The sequence below is a fragment of the Leucoraja erinacea genome, chromosome 1 (genome assembly GCF_028641065.1).
Source record: "Leucoraja erinacea ecotype New England chromosome 1, Leri_hhj_1, whole genome shotgun sequence".
Taxonomy (NCBI): Eukaryota; Metazoa; Chordata; class Chondrichthyes; order Rajiformes; family Rajidae; genus Leucoraja; species Leucoraja erinaceus.
The window spans coordinates 167450479-167472412 of record NC_073377.1 but is presented as its reverse complement, the minus strand read 5'-3'; the positions used below and the strand labels follow the sequence as shown (position 1 = coordinate 167472412).

The window sequence follows — 21934 nt, the reverse complement described above, 5'->3', positions numbered from 1 at the left end:
AAGCTTTGTGGACACCAAGGGTAGAACATTTTTAGGCACGATAATTAAAACTGCATATGGCACTACAGGTGCCCAGTAAAACTGCAGCAAGAATTCCTATATCTTCGTATTTCTACTAGTCAACATATGATCAACCAACCCAATTACTTACTGTAACTTTGTGTTTCATATCCTAATATGCGACTACTTAATAAAACTCTCCCTATCAAAATGAATCACCTCACAATGTCTAACATCTTCACTTCCCACCTCATTGCATCAGTTTAAATCTCAGTTGATGTTTTGTGCCTGGTTCATTTCGCTTTTTCATCTAACAGTTTTCATTTTCACCAGTTCAGCTTTGTTTGGATTGTTATTAAAATTCTGCAGAAACTTACACTTTTTGTTATTAAAAAAAAATAATCAGCCAATAGATACATCAATGTTTGATCTCTTCGGAGCAAGTAACTTGAAATCAGTCATAATAAAATATGTAATCATGTAAAATCACGTTAACATTAAGGTTGATTCCATCTATAATGTTACCACTGTATCCAGCAAACAAATAATAATAATAATCTTATTTATATAGCACATTTTTAGTCAACTTGCATTGACCCCAAAGTGCTTCACATAATTACATTACATTTACACACAGGCAAAGGTGGGTGAAGTGTCTTGCCCCAAGGACACAACGACAGTATGCACTCCAAGCGGGATTCGAACCGGCTACCTTCCGGTTGCCAGCCGAACACTTAGCCCATTGTGCCATCTGTCGTTGATGGGATTGATCAAAATGTATGCACACTTTAAATGTCACAGTTCATCACTGAGCCCAGCAACTGAAATCCAACGCACTCATTGTGGCATTTATCGTCTAAAACAAAGCCAAACAATGGGGTTTTTTCGTAGCTAGTGTTAATTTACAGATTTTAACTTGGGAATAAGCACACAAGACAAGTGGCATTGTTTACAATATCATGAGTTCAGTCAAGAACTAATTAAGTATGGCATGATTCGTGCATTTTAATTGCTTTGAAATAAGTTGCACTCAAACATTCTTAACTGGATCTGGATTAGTTTATAAATGTTCTTAAATCTTGTTCCACATATCTATCTATATATTACTAAAACTCTCATCTTGTTTGTTTCTGTGTGCGTGTGCGTGTGCGTGTCTGAGAGTGTGTGTGTGTGTGTTATCCTGAATTTACTTCAAAACCGAACACGATAGCGCTATAACTTTTGCACCACCTTACTCACAATTGCCTTGTGGAGTGTTTTCATCAAGTTTCGTTCAGATTGATGTTATATTTTACAAGTTATTCACATTTTTAACTTTACAAAATCTAGTTTGGGATAGAATGACTTGAACACTGCAGTGACAGGTACAGCTATGACGTCACAATGGGATCTCATTTGCAACAATGTTGCAATCACAGAACACTGAGTCCTGGCAGAGGGAGGCTGAACAGGAGGGGGAGAGAGTGCTGGGGAAGTGGAATTGGATTTTTTTTAAAGCCGTGGCAGCAGGTGCTTGCATTTTTTTTAAAGTTTAAAAAGAGGGTGAATGAAGAGGAGGGGGAGGGAGTGCTGGGGCTAAGGGGAAATGAGCCGCCCCTGCGAAGTTGGGGGCTATGGGTGAGTGGTGGAAAATTGCATTGGGGGAACAGGTTGCGTTGGGGGAACGGGTGAGTGGTGGAATATTGCGTTCGGGGAACGGGTTGCGTTGGGGGACCAGACATCCCGTGTGACAGGGACCCAACGGGTACCACTTGGCTTAGTATATATATATATTACTAAAACTCTCATCTTGTTTGTTTGGATGTCTGCATGTGAGTGAGATCCTGAAATTACGCCAAAACGGTACGCGATAGTGCGACAATTTTTAGATCACCTTACTCACAATTATGTTGTAGCGTGTTTTTTTTTTTCCCCCCTCCCCGCAACAATGTTGCAATCACAGAACACCGAGTCCTGCCAGTAAGTTAAAGTTTAAAAACAGGGAGCCTGCACACTGCAGCTGACAGTGTGGTGCGAAGAAAATAACCTGCTCCTCAACACCTCAAAGACGAAGGAGGTAATAATAGACTTCAGGAAAAACAAAACGGACATGGTACCACTGACCATCAGAGGGGACTGTGTAGAGAGGGTGGCGGATTTCCGCTTCCTGGGAATCCACATTGAGGAGGACCTGACGTGGAGCGTGAACACCACTGCGCTGCTGAAAAAGGTCCAGCAGAGACTGCACTTCCTGCGGGTGCTCAGGAAGAACAACATCACTCAGAGGCTGCTGCTGTCCTTTTATCGATGCTCCATTGAGAGCATACTAACATACTGTGTATGCGTGTGGTACACCAGCTGCACAGTGGCTCAGAGGAAAGCGCTCCAGAGGGCCATTGACAACGCCCAGAGGATTGTCGGCTGCCCTCTCCTTACCTTGGAGGACCTACACAGTTCCCGCTGCACCAAAAAAACCCAGAATATAATAAAGGACATCTCCCACCCCGGACACTCCCTGTTTGAACTGTTGCCGTCAGGCAGACGGTACAGATCCACAAGGACAAGGACAAATAGACTAAAAAACAGTTTTTACCCCACTGCTATAAAAGCACTAAATGTGGCCGCCAAGGAACGCAGGGGCGATACAGACTAAGGGACTGTGGTAACGGTGAAATCGACAGAAGGATGGAGGGTTGGGTGTGTATGCGTGCTTTGTCTGTGTTTTTTATTTATTTGCTTATCTTTATTATTTTACCGTGGATGTTTCGTTAGCTTTAGAAATGTTTGAATGCTGCACTGACTGGCTGACATTTTAAATTTCGTTGTACATGGCCCATGTTACAATGACAATAAAGAAACTATTCTATTCTATTCTATTAATCAAGTTTCGTTCAGATTGATGTTATATTTTACAAGTTATTCACATTTTTAACTTTACAAAATCCCACTTTGAGAAAAATTTCTTCCACCTGCGCACTGACAGTTCAGCTATGACGTCACAATGGGATCCAAATCGTTGCTGGCCCTCCCCGCAACAATGTTGCAATCACAGAACACCGAGTCCTGCCAGTAAGTTAAAGTTTAAAAACAGGGAGCCTGAAGAGGAGGGGGAAGGAATGCTGGGATATAAGGGGAAATGAGCCGCTCCTGCGCAGTTGGGGGCTATGGATGAGTGGTGGAATATTGCGTTGGGGGACTAGGCCTCCCATGTGACAGGGACCCAACAGGTCCCACTTTGTCTAGTTGATTATAAATAGCTTAAATGCCAATCATATTAAAAGCACAGAACTATTACGAGTTAGAACCAATTTGGGTTGTTTCTGAAGGCACTTCAGATAACACTGAGGCCAAAAATGCAAAGTAAATTATAAAAAAATAAGTACAACAGGCAAGCAGCATAGAGGAATCCATCTCCAAGCTCTTGCAGGAGATAATGTAGAGCCAGGAGACAATGTGGGCTACTTTGCTGGGTATCCATGACAATGTCATTATTGTGGTTCAGGTGGCATCTACTGTGGAGACACAGGTGGCATCACAGGGTCTTGTTATGACACTGCAGCCTCATCACAACCCAGTTAAAGATCTGGTCTCTGAAGATCTGAGGGAACAACAATATCCCACATTTAGGAACAGCACTTCATATTTCACTTGGGTAGTTTACACCCCAGCGGTATGAACAGTGACTTCTCTAACTTTAGATGGCCCTTGCTTTCTCTCTCCATCCCCTTCCCCATCCCAGTTCTCCCACTAGTCTTACTGTCTCTGCCTACATTCTATCTTTGTCCCGCCCCTTCCCGACCGGAAACGTCACCTATTCCTTCTCTCCAGAGATGCTGCCTCACCCGCTGAGTTACTCCAGCATTTTGTGTCTACATTCGATTTAACCAACACCTGCAGTTCTTTCTTACACAAATATTTCACATTTGATATCTTTGAATGGACTGGTGTCATTTGTGAGCAAATTGCTGTTCAAATGGAGCAGTGAGATGTCAATGAAAAGTGGATTTCCACTTTAGCTGGCTGTGGAGCAGCGGGTAGAGCTGCTGCCCCACAGCACCAGAGTTCCGCGTTCTATCCTGACCTCGGGTGCCGTCTGTGTTGAGTTTACACATTCTGCGTGTGACCATGGGTGCTCCAGATTCCTCCCACATCCTAAAGATGTGCCGGGTTTGTAGGTTAATGGTGTTGCTTTTTGGGAGCACTAACGTGGGCAGAACCTACACATTGAACAGTAGAGTTCTGGGGAGTGTTGTAGAGCAGAGGGATCTAGAAGTACATATAGTTAGTTGAAAGTGGCATCACGGGTAGATAGGGTGATTAAAAAGGATTTTGGCACATTGGCCTTCATTAATCGAGCATCGAGTACAGAAGTTGGGAGATCATCTTGCATTTGTATAATACATTGGTCAGGTCATGTTTAGAATATTGTGTTCAGTTTTAGGTACCATGTTTACAGGAAAGATGCTGTCAAGCTAGAAAGGATGCAGAGAAGATTTAAGATGACGTCGCCAGGACTCGGAGGCCTGAGCAACAGAGAGAGGTTGAAAAGGTTGGGCCTTGGAGCACAGGAGGATGAAGGATGATCTTACATGGGTGTACAAAATCATGAAAGGAATAGATTGGGTAGATGCACAGAGCCTCTTGCCCAAAGTAGGAGAATCGAGAACCAGAGGACATAGATTTGAGGTGAGGGAAAGATTTAATAAGAATCTGAGGGGTAACGTTTTCACACAAAGGGTGGTAGGTGTATGGAACAAGCTGTCGGAGGAGGTAGTTGAGGCACGTACAATCACAACGCTTAAGAAACATTTAGACAGGTCCAAGAACAGGACAGGTTTAGAGGGATACCAAGTGCAGACCCGTTGGGTCTGCTGCCACAATGGTGTGATTCCCCCAACCCAATAGTCCACCATGCACCCATCTCCTCCAACGGAACTGAAGCCGTTCCCAAATGTAAGATTCCAGCACTCCCCTGCCTCCCTCAGCAGTGGATTTAAAAAAAGTTCCAATTGCACCTACCCTGCCTGCTGCAGCAGTGAAAAGTTCAGAGTGTTCCTGAGTTGCAACTTTGTTTTGAAGTGTGTTGGAAGCTGATAGGAAGGAGCAGCCGTCAACGAATCAAAAGGCAGAAAGGCAGCCGGACGCCAGACGGCAGGCAGCAGCCACACAGCTTTAATATATAATAGATAGATAGATAGATGGGTCAAATGCAGGCAGGTGGGACTAGTGTAGATGGGGCATGTTGGCCAGCGTGTTCAAGTTGGGCCAAAGAGCCTGTTTCCATGCTGTAAGACTCCATGAGTCTAACTGGTGTGAACTGGTTTATCGATGTTGGCGTGGACTCAGTGGGTCGAAGGGCCTGTTTTCATGCTATATCCTCCAAATATCCAAGTATGCTAATCAGGAACAGTTCACAGCTCCAAAGGAGCAAAGGCATGTGTCACGGCTGATCCTCATGAACATATCACTCTCTTCCAAGAGCAGAGACATGGAAAGTCTATTGACCCTTTTGCAGAAGCAGGGATAGGCACACTACCCCATGTCACTACCCTCTCCCTCCTCCATCTTCAGCCTGATCCAAGAGCCACAGGGACCACCGACTTAGTTGACTCAGAGAGTGAAGATAAGAGGTATCAGAGGTGTGTTACTAGGCATCCAACAACTTGCTCAAGTGAGACAATGGTGAAGCAGAATGAATAATTATAAGTTTGTCTACCCAGTCCCTAAAGAACTTTACTTGGTGTGCAAGTTCAAGGCACTATGGGGCCCTAAAGAGTATCAACCAACCTCCTACCAGCTTCTTCGACAACCTGCTATCCTTGCTGCCCAACCAAACTGCTCACTCACATTGGGATCGCAGCAACAAGTTGAAAATAACTTGTTGGTCATCAAGGACATCTGCACAGGCTTAAAGAGAAAGGGATCAGTCACCCAGCAGCTATACGGGAGACAATAAGATGTAGCACCAGCACTTCAAAATATAGCTGGAAATGTGTGAAGTGGGAGAGATGCTAAGGTATGTATATTTAATGAATAATGCAGCAATTCTGTTGTTTGACTTTTCTTGTTATTAATACACAGGTGCAGACCCCACCATGCCCCAGCTAGTAATTCTGCTGATGAGTGTCTCAAGTTAGTAATGGTGACGACTTGTAATGTATGGCTTGTGATGTCATTAGCGCAACCAGTGCTGGGAAAATGTCAGAAATGCTACGGTGAATTGTGCCCAGAAACAGCAGATCAATTTTCCCAGTTGGCATAACTTCAGCTGGAGATGATTGCTGGAAAGAGCAATAGACCTGGGTTAAATCATTTGTGTTTGTAGTTTGTAGTTTCGAATGGATCCAATTTTCATGATAAAAGCTGGTTAAATTAGGTAAGTGAGCTTCAGGTGCAAATTTTCACATGAGATTAGTATGCTGTGATATTAACAGAGACTTGGCTCAAATCAGAACACGACTGAGTACTGAATGTTCTGAAATAATGTGGGTTTTCTTGCACTAATCGGTGCACTCAATTGGCCACCAGCTGTAGTAAAGAAAACAGACGTACATTTCTAAGGAAATTAAGGGGAAAATGGAAAAAATACATAGTTAACTATAATCATGGGGAAACTGGTAGGAATTCAGTTATTATAATATTGGTTGGGATATAAATGTGCAGAGAGCAAACGAGAAAGAATATTTTGGAAAACTTTCATAATTTGCATGATCCTGCTCCAATCATAGAAACATAGAAAACAGGTGCAGGAGGAGGCCATTCGGCCCTTTGAGCCAGCACCGCCATTCATTGTGATCATGGCTGATTCCATCATTTTTGGTAATATCACTGGTCAAACAGAACAAGTGTCAATGGGAGGATATTGTGACCATAATTTCACAAGATTTAGATTGGCTGTGGAAAATATCAAGAAGCAAACCAAAGTACGATGAATTAATTAGAGAAGGGCTGACTTTAGTTGGTTGAGACCAGATTCTGGTAACTGGAATCATAGATCTGCACCGTAACTGAAAAAAATGGACAAGCTTTAAGCAGAGATAGTATTGTTATATCTTGGAACCTGCTTGACAGAGTAAAGCATAGTAACAAATAAAAGATCTCTCTGTATAACTGGAAAGGCTGAGAGTAAGAGAAAGCAGGAAAAAGCAGCTCATGGCAGATGTCAGGTTCACAATACAAATGTGAACCAGGCTGAACATGGATGGAAAACTCACAGTGGAAGTGAAAAAAGAAATAAGTGCAAAAAGCCAGTGTGAGTGTAAGGTGGCAACAAACATTCAAAATCAGTTTTCTATTTCACAATTACGGCAGTTTTTACAAAAACTTTCTCTGCTTTCCTCATTGATATCATGAATTCATATCACCTCCTCCAAATAGTAGATTGTGATTTACAAGCCTCCATCCTCCCCTCTCTGAGCTAACCAAAGTACACCTCGACACACGTGACAAAAAACTAAACTAAGCATCGTCACCACTTCCATTATTCATTCTCTTGGCCTGCACCCCATCAGATATTTGTTCCATCCACTCCTCCCCCTTCTGTGCAAGCATGTTTAATTTCCAACTTTCCCCTCGATCTGATGACAATTCAGCAATCTGAACTGTAAACCCAGTTTATGCTTTCAGTTTGGCTGATGATTTCCAGCATTTCAAATTATTATTTTGATTCTTAGAGTCTGTATTTTTTGTGTTCGTAGTGTCATATAGCAAAAACAAAAAAACAGTTTATTGTTAGTTTGGTGTTGTTGGGGCATTCCAAATTTGTGAATTTCAGCAACTGATCAACTATAGGAGGGGAACGAGCAAAGCATGACCATCCAGGTATCATGCAAGCACCCAGTGGTTTTAGTGCAACGGTGAAACAGTTGACCAACATAAACCATATAAACCATATAACAATTACAGCACGGAAACAGGCCATCTCGGCCCTACAAGTCCATGCCGAACAAATAACTCATCTGTTAAACAATACATCACAACAGGCATTCATCAACACATTTTTTTGGAATGAATCAAGCTGCCATCCTTACCTGCCTCGCCTAGGTGCGACACAGCAACAGAGCCAACTCTTAAAATGTCCACTAAAACAGCCTGGCAACCCACTCTGTTCAGGGTCAAATTAAGGATGGCTTTACCAGTGATGTCCATATCCTCATCATTTTTAATATACTTAGGAATGGGAACGGGACATTTGCCCTAAAATCTTGAACCACATTCATCAACATCATGGCTTATCTTAAAACTCACAATTGTCCTCCTCAACACTATACAAAACAATGATTACATTCAATGCAGTGACATGTAGCAAACTAAAATAAACTTACTCCACAGTATTCTAGTAATCTGATAATTTCCTCCTCATAAACTGTTTCAGTGGCATATTGTTTTTCCAGCTCTCTCCAGTTCACTGCTTTGCTCATCACACCCTGCAAAGAGCAACATAAAATTACAATATTCATAGAAAACATTAAAAAAATAGGTGCAGGAGTAGGCCATTCGGCCCTTCGTGCCAGCACCGCCATTCAATATGATCATGGCTGATCATCCAAAATCAGTACCCCGTTCCTGCTTTCTCCCCCCATATCCCTTGATTCTGTTAGCCCTAAGAGCTGTATCTAATGCCCCTGTCTCACTTAGGAAACCTGAACGGAAACCTCTGGAGACTTTGCGCCCCACTCAAGGTTTCCGTGCGGTTCCCGGAGGTTTTTGTCAGTCTTCCTACCTGCTTCCACTACCTGCAACCTCCGGGAACGTCACGGAAACTTTGGGTGGGGCACAAAGTCTCCAGAGGTTTCCGTTCAGGTTTCCTGAGTGGGACAGGGGCATTACTCTCCCTTGAATACACCAGTGTCCATTTCTTACTACCAAGGCTATAGGTACATTTTATGTATTACACAAAATAATTTTCCATTGCCTACAGAACAGAGAGATTTATCCTACCCTTAAATGTATAATTGACAATAATTGAGTTGTATTTGATAATACAATGTGTATCATTTGGATTGTGAAACAGAGCTAATAACAAAGACATTAAACATGCACAATGGACCAGGAATTAGAGCTCAATGCTCCAGAGCACAGATGTTAGAGGCATGACAAACGGGGGGTAGAGAGGAGGGGGGTTTGCATTTTTTATCAGGGAAAACATCACAGCAGTATTCAGAAAGGATATTCCAGGGGATCATCCAGTGAGGCTATATAGGAGGAACTCAAACATAGTATTATATTAATCGGGTTGCACTACAGACCCCCCCCAATATTCCACGTAAATAGAGAAGAAAATATATAAGAGGAAATCACACATAGCTGGTGTCAAAATAGTTGACTTTAACTTTTCCAATTTTGACTGGGACTGTTACAGTGCGAAGGGCTTTCATGGGGCACGATTTGTTAAGTGTGTCCAGCAAAGTTTTCTGAAACAATGTATGTAAATGGACCTACTAGGGAGGAGTCAATATTGGACCTCCTTTTGGGAAATAAGGCAGGGCAAGTGACTAGAGTGTCAATTCTTAGTTTTAAAATAGTTATGGGAAAAAAAAATAGAAATGATCCACAAGTGCTAACTTGGGACAAGGTTAATTTCTAATGGCATTAGACCAGAACTCGCAACAGTTCATTGGGAGAGGATGTCTACATATAAAGGGACATCTAGCATGCGAGAGAGGGAGTTTACAGCCATCATGTTCCTGTTAGAGTAAAATTAGCAGAGCAAAAAGGAGGACATGAGATCACGTTTTCCTGTACATTATCTATCAAAGTGAAGACATTCTGTAATAGCAAAATGGTAACTTGGGAGAGAATAGGGCTCTTTATAGATCAATGTGATCAAATAGTCACAGGAAATAGGTGAGGTCTTAAATTAACATTTCTTGAAAGTTTTTACCGTGGAAGTTAGGGATTTAAGGGAAGAGAATCATGATGTCTTGAAACATATCCACATTACAAAAGAGACGGCCATGGCATAAATCCCCAGGACCCGAGTGCATTCTAGGATATTGTGGGGAGGGAGGGAAGAAATTGCAGGGACCGTGGCAGAGATATCTGTATCATCATTAGCCACTGGTGTTGTAATTTCAAAGGCAAGTACTGATTAGGAGGATAATTGGTATGGCTTTGTGTTTAGGATATGAAGTGATGTGAAATTTGATGGGGTTTTTAAAAAGCGGTTATCAAGAGGATTGATGAGAACAGGGCTGTTGATGTGGTCTACGTGAACTTTAGCAAGGCTCTTGACCTCCCACATGGCACAGTGGTCTAAAAGGTTAGATCACATCGGATCCACGGTGAGCTAGCCAATTGGATACAAAATTGGTTAGTTGGTAGGAGTTAGAGTGCAGTAGAGGACGGTTGTTATTCAGATTGGAGGACCTCAGGGATTGCTGCTGGGTCCCTTGTTGTTCGGCAATGAAATGAAATGAAAATGTAGTTGCCATGGTTATTAAGCTCGAGGATAACACCAACATTGGTAGTGTAGTTAGTAGGCAGTGAAGGTGGTTAAGTAAGCTTGTTACATGATCTAAATCAACTGGGAAAGTGGACCAAGGATGGAACAGTTTCACAGATGGCGGATGGAACAACTTTAGAAAACTTCCATTAAATTCATACACCATTCAAGTATTTCTTCAGATGCAATAAAATGGTGAAACACAATACAATACTCACTGTAGTAAACACTCCTGAAGCTGTCGACCAAGATAGACAGGGTATAAGTGGTATGGGCTTGGGCCAGTTAGTTGCAGCTAATGATGCCATCTATGAACAAAATATTTAGTGTGTCACTGCTAATAATGTAAATCAATGTACTCTAGCAGCCGGGTACCCTCGGCCTCTCCCTCCCCCTCTCCCAGCTCCAGGATGCTCCCCCGCCAGCCCCCCGCCTCAAGTACAACTTCATCGCTGGAGAAAACGTGGCCGGCAGTGGTTTATTTCAAGATCCTGGGGAGGCGAGGAGGGAGAGTGGGGGGGATTGAGAGGAGGAGTAGGGAGGGAGAGGGAGGGGAAAGTGGGGGAGGTGAGGAGGGAGAGTGGGAGAGGAGGGGGTGCAGGTTATAGAGGGAGGGAGGGAGGAAGTGACTGAGACTAGGGGAAAGGAGGGGGAAGGGAGAGGAAGGGAGAGGAAGGGAGAGGAAGGGGAGAGGAAGGGAGAGGAGGGAGGGGAGAGGAAGGGAGAGGAAGGGAGAGGAAGGGAGAGGTGAGGGAGGGAGTGGGGAGGGGAGGAGGACAGGGGGAAGAAGAGGGAGGATGAAGAGGAGGGAGAGGGAGTTCTGGGGGATGAAGGGGAATGGAGGAGGATAGGGGTAGAAAGAGGGATGGCGAGGCGCAGTTGGGGGAGGGTTGCCGTGACTCGTGTCACAATCAGGGATCTCTGGCGTCACATCGGGAACCCCTCAGCCGCGCCAGCGCAGTTGGGGGCTATGGGTGAGTGGTGGAATATTGCATTGGAGGAACGGGACCCAACAGGTCCCACTTTGTCTAGTTCTATTTAAAAATACAACATACCTATTGGAAGAGGTGAAGTAACCATAGATCATCTTTGTCCAAGATGGAATTTGAATGTTTCTTTACTCACCCCAGGAAAATTTTAAACTTTATTATAGCAATTAAACACACACATATATACATACACATATGCGTACACACACATATCTATATTACTAAAACTCTGTTCTTGACCGGTTTTGGCGATCTGTGCTGCGATTTCCGAGAGAACGCCGCCACCTACGGCCGTCATTTTTGGCCACCTCGCTCAGAGCCCCTCCGCCACATGTGTGCCGAGTATTTTTCCCGTTGATGAAATATGACAGAGATATTAATGTTTTTACAAAATTCCCCATTCTCTCTGCTGCCCCCGCTGGAGGCAGGGGAAGGGACTATAATTAATAATATTAATATAATATCAAGGGGGGTAATTAGCGTGTGTGCGGTGGGGGGAGGCGGGGATAGTTAGTGTGTGACGCTATATATATACACACACACATTATATATATACACATTATATATGTATGTGTGTGTGTGTGTGTGTATATATATATCTCACCAATTCAACATAATTTCCTGTATTTTATAAAACAAAACTAAATGACTCTAAGTCAAGCTCACTCGTACAATTTCTATGTATTTTCTTCTTTTCTCTCAATCATATATATTACAAACAGTTGCAGAACAAGCATTGAAATCTGCGACATCCTACTGATTATGAATTGTCAACCAGAAAATACCTCCCCACAACCCTATTGTTGTTTTCTTCTAATTAGCCTAATTAACATAAAAATTAAAGCTGCTCATCATTAAATTGCTTTTCTTTTTACTCTTTTTAATTGATACTATTTTCCAGTGTGGCTACTGTTTTGGAGCGTAAGCACTTGCCAAGATTCCAGCTTCTGCAGTCTCGTGTGTCTTCAGCACTAATTAACACCCCACAAGGTTAATGGTCCCAGTCCAGTTTATAGATTCCAGCTTCCCAGAAGTGGTTTCAATGCCTGGGAAATTTCAAACCCTGCTGCAACACCTGTTTAGGCACACACTTACCCTATCTATCTCCACAGAGCACAGGAATAGCCCTGAAGTTACCAAATTTGAGGAGCTACTTTTGAAACGTATTCCCCAGCTCCTACCATTCAGCTTGTAGGTCCCCTTTGTTTCCCAAACAAACCTATGTGGATTGTACTAACACGTATCATGACCCCAGCTGTTCATCTCCCCCCCCTCCCCCCCCCCCCCCCCCCCCCCCCCCCCAGAATGTTCTGCAGCCCTGAAAGATATTTTCTAACTCAGTAGCAGTAACGAGCTAGGATTCGCATTTGTAACCACAGATATGCTGATCCAATCCTCCTATCAAAGGCCGCTATCACTTGCCATAGAGGGAGTGCAGAGACGGTTCACCAGACTGATTCTTGGGATGTCAGGATTGTCTTATGAAGAAAGACTGGATAGACTTGGTTTATACTCTCTAGAATTTAGGAGATTGAAAGGGGATCTTATAGAAACTTACAAAATTCTTAAGGGGTTGGACAGGCTAGATGCAGGAAGATTGTTCCCGATGTTGGGGAAGTCCAGGACAAGGGGTCACAGCTTAAGGATAAGGGGGAAATCCTTTAAAACCGAGATGAGAAGAACCTTTTTCACACAGAGAGTGGTGAATCTCTGGAACTCTCTGCCGCAGAGGGTAATCGAGGCCAGTTCATTGGCTATATTTAAGAAGGAGTTAGATGTGGCCCTTGTGGCTAAGGGGATCAGGGGGTATGGAGAGAAGGCAGGTACGGGATACTGAGTTGGATGATCAGCCATGATCATATTGAATGGCGGTGCAGGCTCGAAGGGCCGAATGGCCTACTCCTGCACCTAATTTCTATGTTTCTATGTAGTCTTGCAGAATTTTAGGTCATTACTTTCATCATTTTATCTACCCAGAACATTATTATTTGAATATACACAATCTACAATATTTTCTTCTAAACAAATTCAAACTTACGTGACCTCCCATTGATATCCCCGTCATTCCCAAAGGTCCATAGCCCCCTCTCTCCAACCAGTGAAGAAGAGCTGCTGACTCCAAAACCAGAGCTCCTCCCATCACAAAAAGATCTGTAACGTTCCTTAAACTTGACCTCCTAACCAGAAAACAAAGGAGTGAAAAACATGACTTTTAAACAGTGACGTTGAATTTCTTACTCAAAACTATTTACTTAAGTACATATCATCATCACCAAAACACATATTTCCAGAGTGCAATATGTTAGTATACTCGTATTAATAGGCAATTTTCATTTCCCGTAGGGTTAGTACAATGGTGATCGGGCTGATCATCAACAGTGATGAAACAAACTACAGAGCAGAACCTGGCGGACTGATGCTCACGTAACAACTTGTCCCTAAACACCTCCAAGACCAAGGAGCTGATTATCGACTTCATGAGGACACAAAATGGGGAATACGCCCCAATCTCCATCTACGGGGACAGTGTGGAGAGAGTGTCCAGCTTTAAGTATCTGGGCACACACATCTCGGAGGACCTCACATGGTCCACCAACACCGCTGCGCTGGTCAATGAAAGCTTGAAAAAGATTGGTCTGCCCCAACAGCTGCTGACTACCTTCTATCGCTGCACCACAGAGAGCATATTAACGTATGGCATCTCTGTGTGGTATCTCAGCTGCACGGAGGCGGAGAGGAGAGCTCTTCAGCGTGTCGTCCACAGGGCGCAGAAGATTATTTGGTTACAGCTACCTGCCTTGGAGGGCATCTACTGCACACGGTGCCTCAGGAAAACAATAATTAAATAGCAAAATGGAGGAAACAATTACCAACCACATATATGGACATGGACCAAAACATGTCCATGGCAACATAATTTTGGTCTGACTTTCAACTTTGTAATATGTTTAATTACAGGTCTATAATAAGAAGATTTTCTTGCTGTTGAATATTTTTCCTTGATTATAGGGCACATATTAAATGACTAATGGATGGTTATCTCAAATATCTTAAAACCCAGATCTAATGAGTCGTGCCATCTATTTTTTGGTTAAATACTTGGAGAAAACAATATAGAAAGTGGGAGGGATGCAAGATTATAAATCTGTTCCACGTGACTTCGACACAAAGTTAATATGGGATTTCAGTCATTTACATTTGTCCAGTTCAAAATTTAACGCCCTTCATTAAATCACCAAATTATACACCACGAGCACTCAGAACTTCAATTTTTTAACTGAAATTCTCAAGAAATCATGTTTGCCTACCAATAATTGCTTAAATTAGTAATGAATGTTTGCAGTAGAGCTTCAGTATGGCATGCCTTTAATTATCTTAGTTTCCAAGTTGAAGTTTCACAATCAGTAAAAAAATTAAACAGAGAAAGGCAATTATTAACAGACCTTTGTGCATTTTAGACAATTCTGTTTAAACAAATATTATTTCTATTAAAGGTACACAAAAATGCATTTTTGTGTACCTTCGATCTTCCAGCCTCTGCAGTTCCTTCTTGAACACATTATTTCTATTAATCAAGGTTATACTAACGCAATGCACTTCCGCAATCCGAAGGCCCTCAAAACTCGATACAACTAATCCTGATTTATCAATTTATTCTCCTTGGCATTACGTAAAATGATTACCGGATAAGTGGTCTCCCAGCCCACAATTTATCCTCCTGCCGTTGTTAATTCTATTCCATTATTCTATACTCGAGACCTTCAGTTCTTGACCCTCCACCAAAGGGAACATATTCTACTCCAGTTTGTCCAGACATAATTTGATGTACTTTTATCAAATACCTTCAGCCTTCTCTTCAAATAACTCAGTCACTCTAATCTATCCTTCAAACAGTAGACCCTTATTCCTGACATCATCCCTTGCACATCCTTTTTGCACTCTAATATCTACACATCCTTCTCATAACATAGTGACCACAATTTAATGCAATGTCACAATGTTTCAACAAATCTTCCTTGCTTTTATACTCAATGTCTCTACTAAAAGACTAGAATTGGTCATCTTTCTCAACATGGCCTGCCATTTTCAACGATTAGTGCGCACACACACACATACCCACTCGCCCCTTTGCTCTTGCACTCTTTTTAGAATGGCAAGTATTGAAATGCATGCATTTAGAAAGACAAGTATTGAAGTACATGGTTTGAAATTCTGGCCGAAGCCATTATTATAAAACAAGGCACCTATTCACCTTTCTCCAATCTGAAAATTAATCAATCACCATTACTCTGTGCTGCCTGTATTTAGGCACATTCATATCCATGCTATCTATGTGCTTCAACTTGATAAACTTACATGGGACATCATCTTTTCAAAGTGCATGCACACCACATCAATTTAATTACCCTCGTCAACTTTATCCAGCACCTTATCAAAAAATGCTATCAAATTGGTTAAACATGATTTGCCTTCACTAATCTATGTTAACTTGCCATAGTTATTTCATTTGCCACCACCAAGATTAAATTGATTGACCTGTAGTTGCTGATATCCCCCTTCATTTTTTGAAGGGATTAACATGTGTTACTCTCCAGTCTACTGGCATCACCCTGGATTGAAGAACATTTGAAGGACACAGGCAGTGGCTCAAAAATGTCTCCCTTTCCCTCAAAATCTAGGATGCATCCTGTTTAAACCTGGCTTGTTCGTTAAAATTCAGCCAATTTTTCTAATATCTCTCTGCTATCAACTTTTTAAAATATATTCCGGTTTGCATTATCTCCTCCTTTGCTATAGGGTGATTTCACCAAAGGTCAAATGAGCGTAGATCCCCCCTCACGTGACCGAAAATTTTAACTGGAGGACATCTCTCAGTTTGGTACATGTAAGTGAATGGGGAAACACGCACTTTCCCACCCGTTAAAAACATGGAAAACGGCCGATTTTTGAGCTGAAATTTTCTGTGCTAGTCGGGGTGACCTTGAAGCACAGCGACCTAAATTGTCAGGCAAAAAAAGAGATAGAAAGTGAGGTAATTACAAGAGGGAACTGAAGGTAGAAAGCGGTGGAAGTGAACAGCTGACAATTGCCGTGGTGATTTTAAGATCCAAAATATCGGGAATTATCGCGTTTGCTCGCTGAATTTCATCAAAAGTAAGGCATTATTAACTTACTTTTGATGAAATTCAGCGAGCAAACGCGATAATTCCCGATATTTTGGATCTTAAAATCACCACGGCAATTGTCAGCTGTTCACTTCCGCCGCTTTCTACCTTCAGTTCCCTCTTGTAATTACCTCACTTTCTATCTTTTTTTTTGCCTGAAAATTTAGGTCGCTGTGCTTCACGGTCACCCCGACTAGCACAGAAAATTTCAGCTCAAAAATCGGCCGTTTTCCATGTTTTTAACGGGTGGGAAAGTGCGTGTTTCCCCATTCACTTACATGTACCAAACTGAGAGATGTCCTCCAGTTAAAATTTTCGGTCACGTGAGGGGGGATCTACGCTCATTTGACCTTTGGTGAAATCACCCTATTGCTGTAGAGCACCTTCTTCCCTGGAGAGGGGCTGATGAAATGTTGGTAGCTGATCTCGTCTCACACTTTTTTTTCTTCTTTTATTTTAATTTTCACTCTCACCCCCACACATTTTGTAAAATTAGTCAGATTATAACTAGTACTTAAACCCCAACAATCACACAGCCTTAAAAAATCTTCCTCTTTACCCCTTTCATTATCCATGGAGAGCTAAATGTCTGAAGTTCCTGATCTCTGTATGGGAAAGTGTCTCAATCACACCCAGCCCATTTCCTCTTTAAAAGATATCCCATTGTTCTATTACCGATTTGCCAGTCAATTTTTGATTCCCATTTATTTGTGTCATATTAACTTATCCCATTGATATTGGCCTTCCCGCAATTATTCTTTCGATTTTCTTCTCTAAAGGTAACCTAATCCTTATGACATTATAATTATTATCTCCCAAATGCTATGCTGCAGGAACTTGGTATCTTTGGTCCATCTCAATCCCCAACACAGATGCAACAAAGCCTCCTTCCTCTTCGGAAGAGAATCATGCTGCTCTACAAAATTATCTTGTGCACATATTTTAGAAACTTTTCATTCTCTCTGTCCTTGATGCTATATTTATCTCAACTTTCATTGGAATAGCAAAAGCCCCCTAATTAGTCTCGTGTTTATACTTCTCAGTAAATTTCCTGCGTTTTCAATGTCAATTTTAAAATGATTTTTGTACAGCGCATCACTGGCTATTTCTACAACCTGCCACGTATCTATTTTGGCTAATACATTATAACAATTTATATTATGCCTCTGTAGCGGGGACTCGCAGGAGTCTAGCCAAAAACTAATCGGACACGAGTTGTGTGCACTAGATGTGTTTATTCTCTCCAATACAGATTCCAACTCTCTTCCAGGATTACACTCCTGGTGACCCTGACTCCCCCGGGGGGGGGGGGGGGGGGGGGGGGGGGGGGGGGGGGGGGGGGGGGGGGGGGGGGTGGGTAGGAGGGCAGCAGTCGAAAATTACATGCTGTGCTGTTTGCTGGTCTGCTCCACACACACAGGCTAGTGATGAATGCAGCCCCCAGTGATGCATGTTGGTGTTGAACCGGCCGGCCCCTGTATGGAGCCAATTCAGGGCGACCCACTCTTTGCAGGGCAGGTCCGAGTCGGGTGGGGCTGTGGTGTTCAGGTGCAACAGTGCAACAGTGAATTGCGGAGGTTGTGAAGTCTGTTCCCAGCTGGTTCTCCATGCTCCTAGTGTGTTGAAACGAAGCCACAGAGGGTCGCTGCGTGACGGGAGAAGGGGGCGTTGAGGTGCCAGTTGCTGTGAGTCCTGGGCGAGGTGATGCAGAGGATGTTTAGCGTCCGATGCACATCAATCTGTGAGTGAAGTACTCTCTACGAAGCTTGGCGGGTGCGATACCAGCAAGCACTGACCGTCGGAGTAGGACGTAGACAGCCGGTGATGATCCGCATGGTGTCGTTGAGGATGGCGTCTAGCGTGCTAATATGAGCGCTGCGGCACCATGCTGGGGCGGTGTACTCAGTGGTGCTGTACACGAGTGCAAGAGCACTGGTTCGGAGGGTAGATGTCCTGGCGCCCACATGACGATCCAGCCAAGCAACGTAGGAGGTTGTTCCGCGTCGAGACTTTAGCACGGAGAGCTTCAAGGAGTTGCTTGTAGGTCAGCTGCCGATCTAGTTTCACCCCAAGGTATGTAGGAAATGAGTTGTAGGGTAGGGGTGACCCATTGAGGGTGACGGCGTTGAGCTTCTTGCTGTTCAGGTGAAAGGCCGTTGTGGTGGTTTCTCAGTTTTAGTCTCCAGGCCATAAGGTAACCCGTGACTGGACAATATAAAGCAGATGAAATCAGGCAACATTCACAATGACACAAATATATAACCAGAAGCCTAACTCCCGATCAGATATGACACCAAGGTTGGAACCAACCTGGTTCAGTCTCAGATAACAATCAGGAAGGAATGAAGTACAATGCAGTACAAGAACAGGCTCTTTGACCCACAATATCCGTGCCAAACTAAAGGCTGCAAATGATCCATATCCTTCCATTCCCTGCATATTCATATGCCTGGCTAAAAGCCTCTTAAACACCGCTAACTTATCTGCTTCCACCACCACCCCTCACAGTATGGTTCCAAACTTGCCCTGCTCATCTCCTTTAAACTTTCCCCCTCTCCGCCTTAAAGCTGTTACTTGTCAATTTATTTTTTCAATTATTTACTGGTCAATTCCACCCTTGGAGAAAGATTCTACCAATCCACAAAACAAAGCTTATGATAGGAACTAGGGAGCAAAGGGGTTTGGCCTTCCCAGTAATGATTGGAAAAAATTCTTGCTCATTCAGGACTGGATGTTAGACAAGCACAGTAATAACATATAGAAAATGAAGAGGTTGTGGTGAATTTAACTAGGATGCTATCAGAACATGTGTGTTAGCAATTTACTCACATGGGATAAATGTTGCAACATTACAAGTAGTAGTCTTTAGTAGCAATGGACATGAATTACAAGAGAAATCATTGTAAGTGGTTCTTTGGTTATGACTTTATAAACATGGATCCAGACGAGCCTTGTCTCAGAGATGGGCAACCAAGGAGAGGTGAGAGGCAGAAGATGTAAGGGCCTGTCCCACTTAGGTGACCTTGGCACGCTAATTACGCGACCTCGTGGTCGCGTTGAGCCGCGAAGGTCCCGCGAAGATCGCGCGCGACTTCATTCGACCGCCCAGCCGTCTGGAGCGCGTGACGTCAATTGAAGATGGACTCAAAATGCTGGAGTAACTCAGCGGGACCGGCAGCATCTACGGAGAGAAGGAATGGGTGATGTTTCATGTCGAGACTCTTCTTCAGTCTGAAAGAAGGGTCTTGACCCGAAACGTCACCCATTGCTTCTCTCCAGAGATGCTGCCGGTCCCGCTGAGTTACTCCAGCATTTTGTGTCCATCTTCAATTTTCTTGGCCCCGCTCTGGGAGTAGAAGTGGGGGCGGATCCGGACCGCAACGGCCGTGAGCCCCAGGCCGAGTTCGGCGATCGTTTGCCGGCTTCTGCTGCTGTTGGAGGTGAGACGTTGCGTCACGCCAGGGTCTTGGGCCTGTCCCACTTTGGCCGTCAGTTACGCGACAGGCCGTTGGCGCGCGAAGATTTCGTTCACTACAAAAATTTCGGAGCCCCGCGCGATGTCGCGCACAACTACATACCCCCTCCGCGCTTCTCAGTGGGACCGGCCCCGCGCGGCCATACGATGCCCGTGCGCCTCAACGCGACCACGAGGTCGCGTAATTTGCGTGCCAAGGACACGTAAGTGGGACAGGCCCTTTAGTCAACTATGTTAAAAGCTCCAGGCAAGTTGCAAGGAGAAATGGTTATATTTCTTATAACCTTATATTTGACATTCAGTTTGAATTTATCCAAAATAATCTGGCCTTTATCACAACCCATAACAAGTCTCATTCAATCATCTCCCCGTGCTTACTAATTGTTGGTTCCTCATGATTCAGCAATCCAGTTTTAAAATTCTATCCACTCAAATCTCTCCAATGTTTTGCCTTCATCATGTGTGTAACCCTCTTCAGTGCTGTAATCTTTTGAGAATAATCAACTAGCAGTTTATCCAGTGTTATCTTGTTTATTTTGTTACACGTGTCAGGACTTTCAACAATTTCCATTGCAAAAAAAAGCCCTGTGGCAGGACGTTTTTCCTTGTGATGTAGTGTAATACGTCAAATTTTGTTCTTTAAGGGCCTGTCCCACTTACGTGTCCTTGGCACGCAAATTACGCGACCTCGTGGTCGCGTTGAGGTGCACGGGCATCGTATGGCCGCGCGGGGCCGGTCCCACTGAGAAGCGCGGAGGGGTATGTAGTTGTGCGCGACATCGCGCGGGGCTCCGAAATTTTTGTAGTGAACAAAATCTTTGCGCACCAACGGCCTGTCGCGGAACTGACGGCCAAAGTGGGACAGGCCCAAGACCCTGGCACGACGCAACGTCTCACCTCCAACAGCAGCAGAAGCAGGCAAACGATCGCCGAACTCGGCCTGGGGCTCACGGCCGTTGCGGTCCGGATCCGCCCCCACTTCTACTCCCAGAGCGGGGCCAAGAAAATTGAAGATAGACACAAAATGCTGGAGTAACTCAGCGGGACCGGCAGCATCTCTGGAGAGAAGCAATGGGTGACGTTTCGGGTCAAGACCCTTCTTTCAGACTGAAGAAGTCTCGACACGAAACATCATCCATTCCTTCTCTCCAGAGATACTGCCGGTCCAGCTGAGTTACTCCAGCTTTGTGTCCATCTTCAAATGATGTCACGCGCTCCAGACAGCTGTGCGGGCGAATGAAGTCGCGCGCGACCTTCGCGGGACCGTCACGGTTCAACGCGACCACAAGGTCGTGTAATTTGCGTGCCAAGGACACGCAAGAGGGACAGGCCCTTTAGACTTTGCCCCAGTTCGGTATTTCTTGACAGGATAAGGCATGCAATGCAAATACAATCTGTATCCAGAGCTGCTAACTTTCCTTCAGTGAGACGAGAGTGAAATCATGTGGAGAGGAATCAACAAGAGAAACAGTTTAAAAAAAACATGTAAAGACACACGTGCTGCTTTCTCCTCTAGGATTTGAGAGGTTATCCTTGACAGACTGGTAAAAGTGCTATGATTTTTCAAAAAGCTCCTGGACATTTATAAAAGGTAGATAAAAATGAATCCTGGGGACAAGCCTGATCACAAAATACAGTATATTAGGATTGATTTAAAAATAATCAAGGAAATCTACAAAATTATGAGCTGTAGGCTGATGAACATCAAAAAAATAAAGGAGCTGAAATAGAAATTAATCCACAATACAAACAGCCCAGCATTTCTCATAACAAAAATGAATGATTGGAAGACACCTTACTAAAGTATTTATATTTGATCATTAGATCCTACTTACATTTGATCTTTAGGTTTCCTGTAGCCATGTAATAATGCCGTTAAGAA

The 21934-nt window shown here is 43.6% G+C and overlaps 1 protein-coding gene across 1 annotated transcript in view; it reads right to left on the bottom strand.

Moving 5' to 3' along the window:
* The window catches only part of abhd18 (abhydrolase domain containing 18), a 49667-nt gene that overhangs the window by 7558 nt on the left and 20175 nt on the right, over window positions 1-21934 (bottom strand). Inside the window, exons 6-9 of the mRNA XM_055647645.1 lie at window positions 21888-21915; window positions 13451-13589; window positions 10642-10731; window positions 8304-8405 (exon numbers count right to left, since the gene is read on the bottom strand). Coding sequence (XP_055503620.1) covers window positions 8304-8405; window positions 10642-10731; window positions 13451-13589; window positions 21888-21915 — 359 coding nt within the window. The remainder of the gene's footprint in view (window positions 1-8303; window positions 8406-10641; window positions 10732-13450; window positions 13590-21887; window positions 21916-21934) is intronic.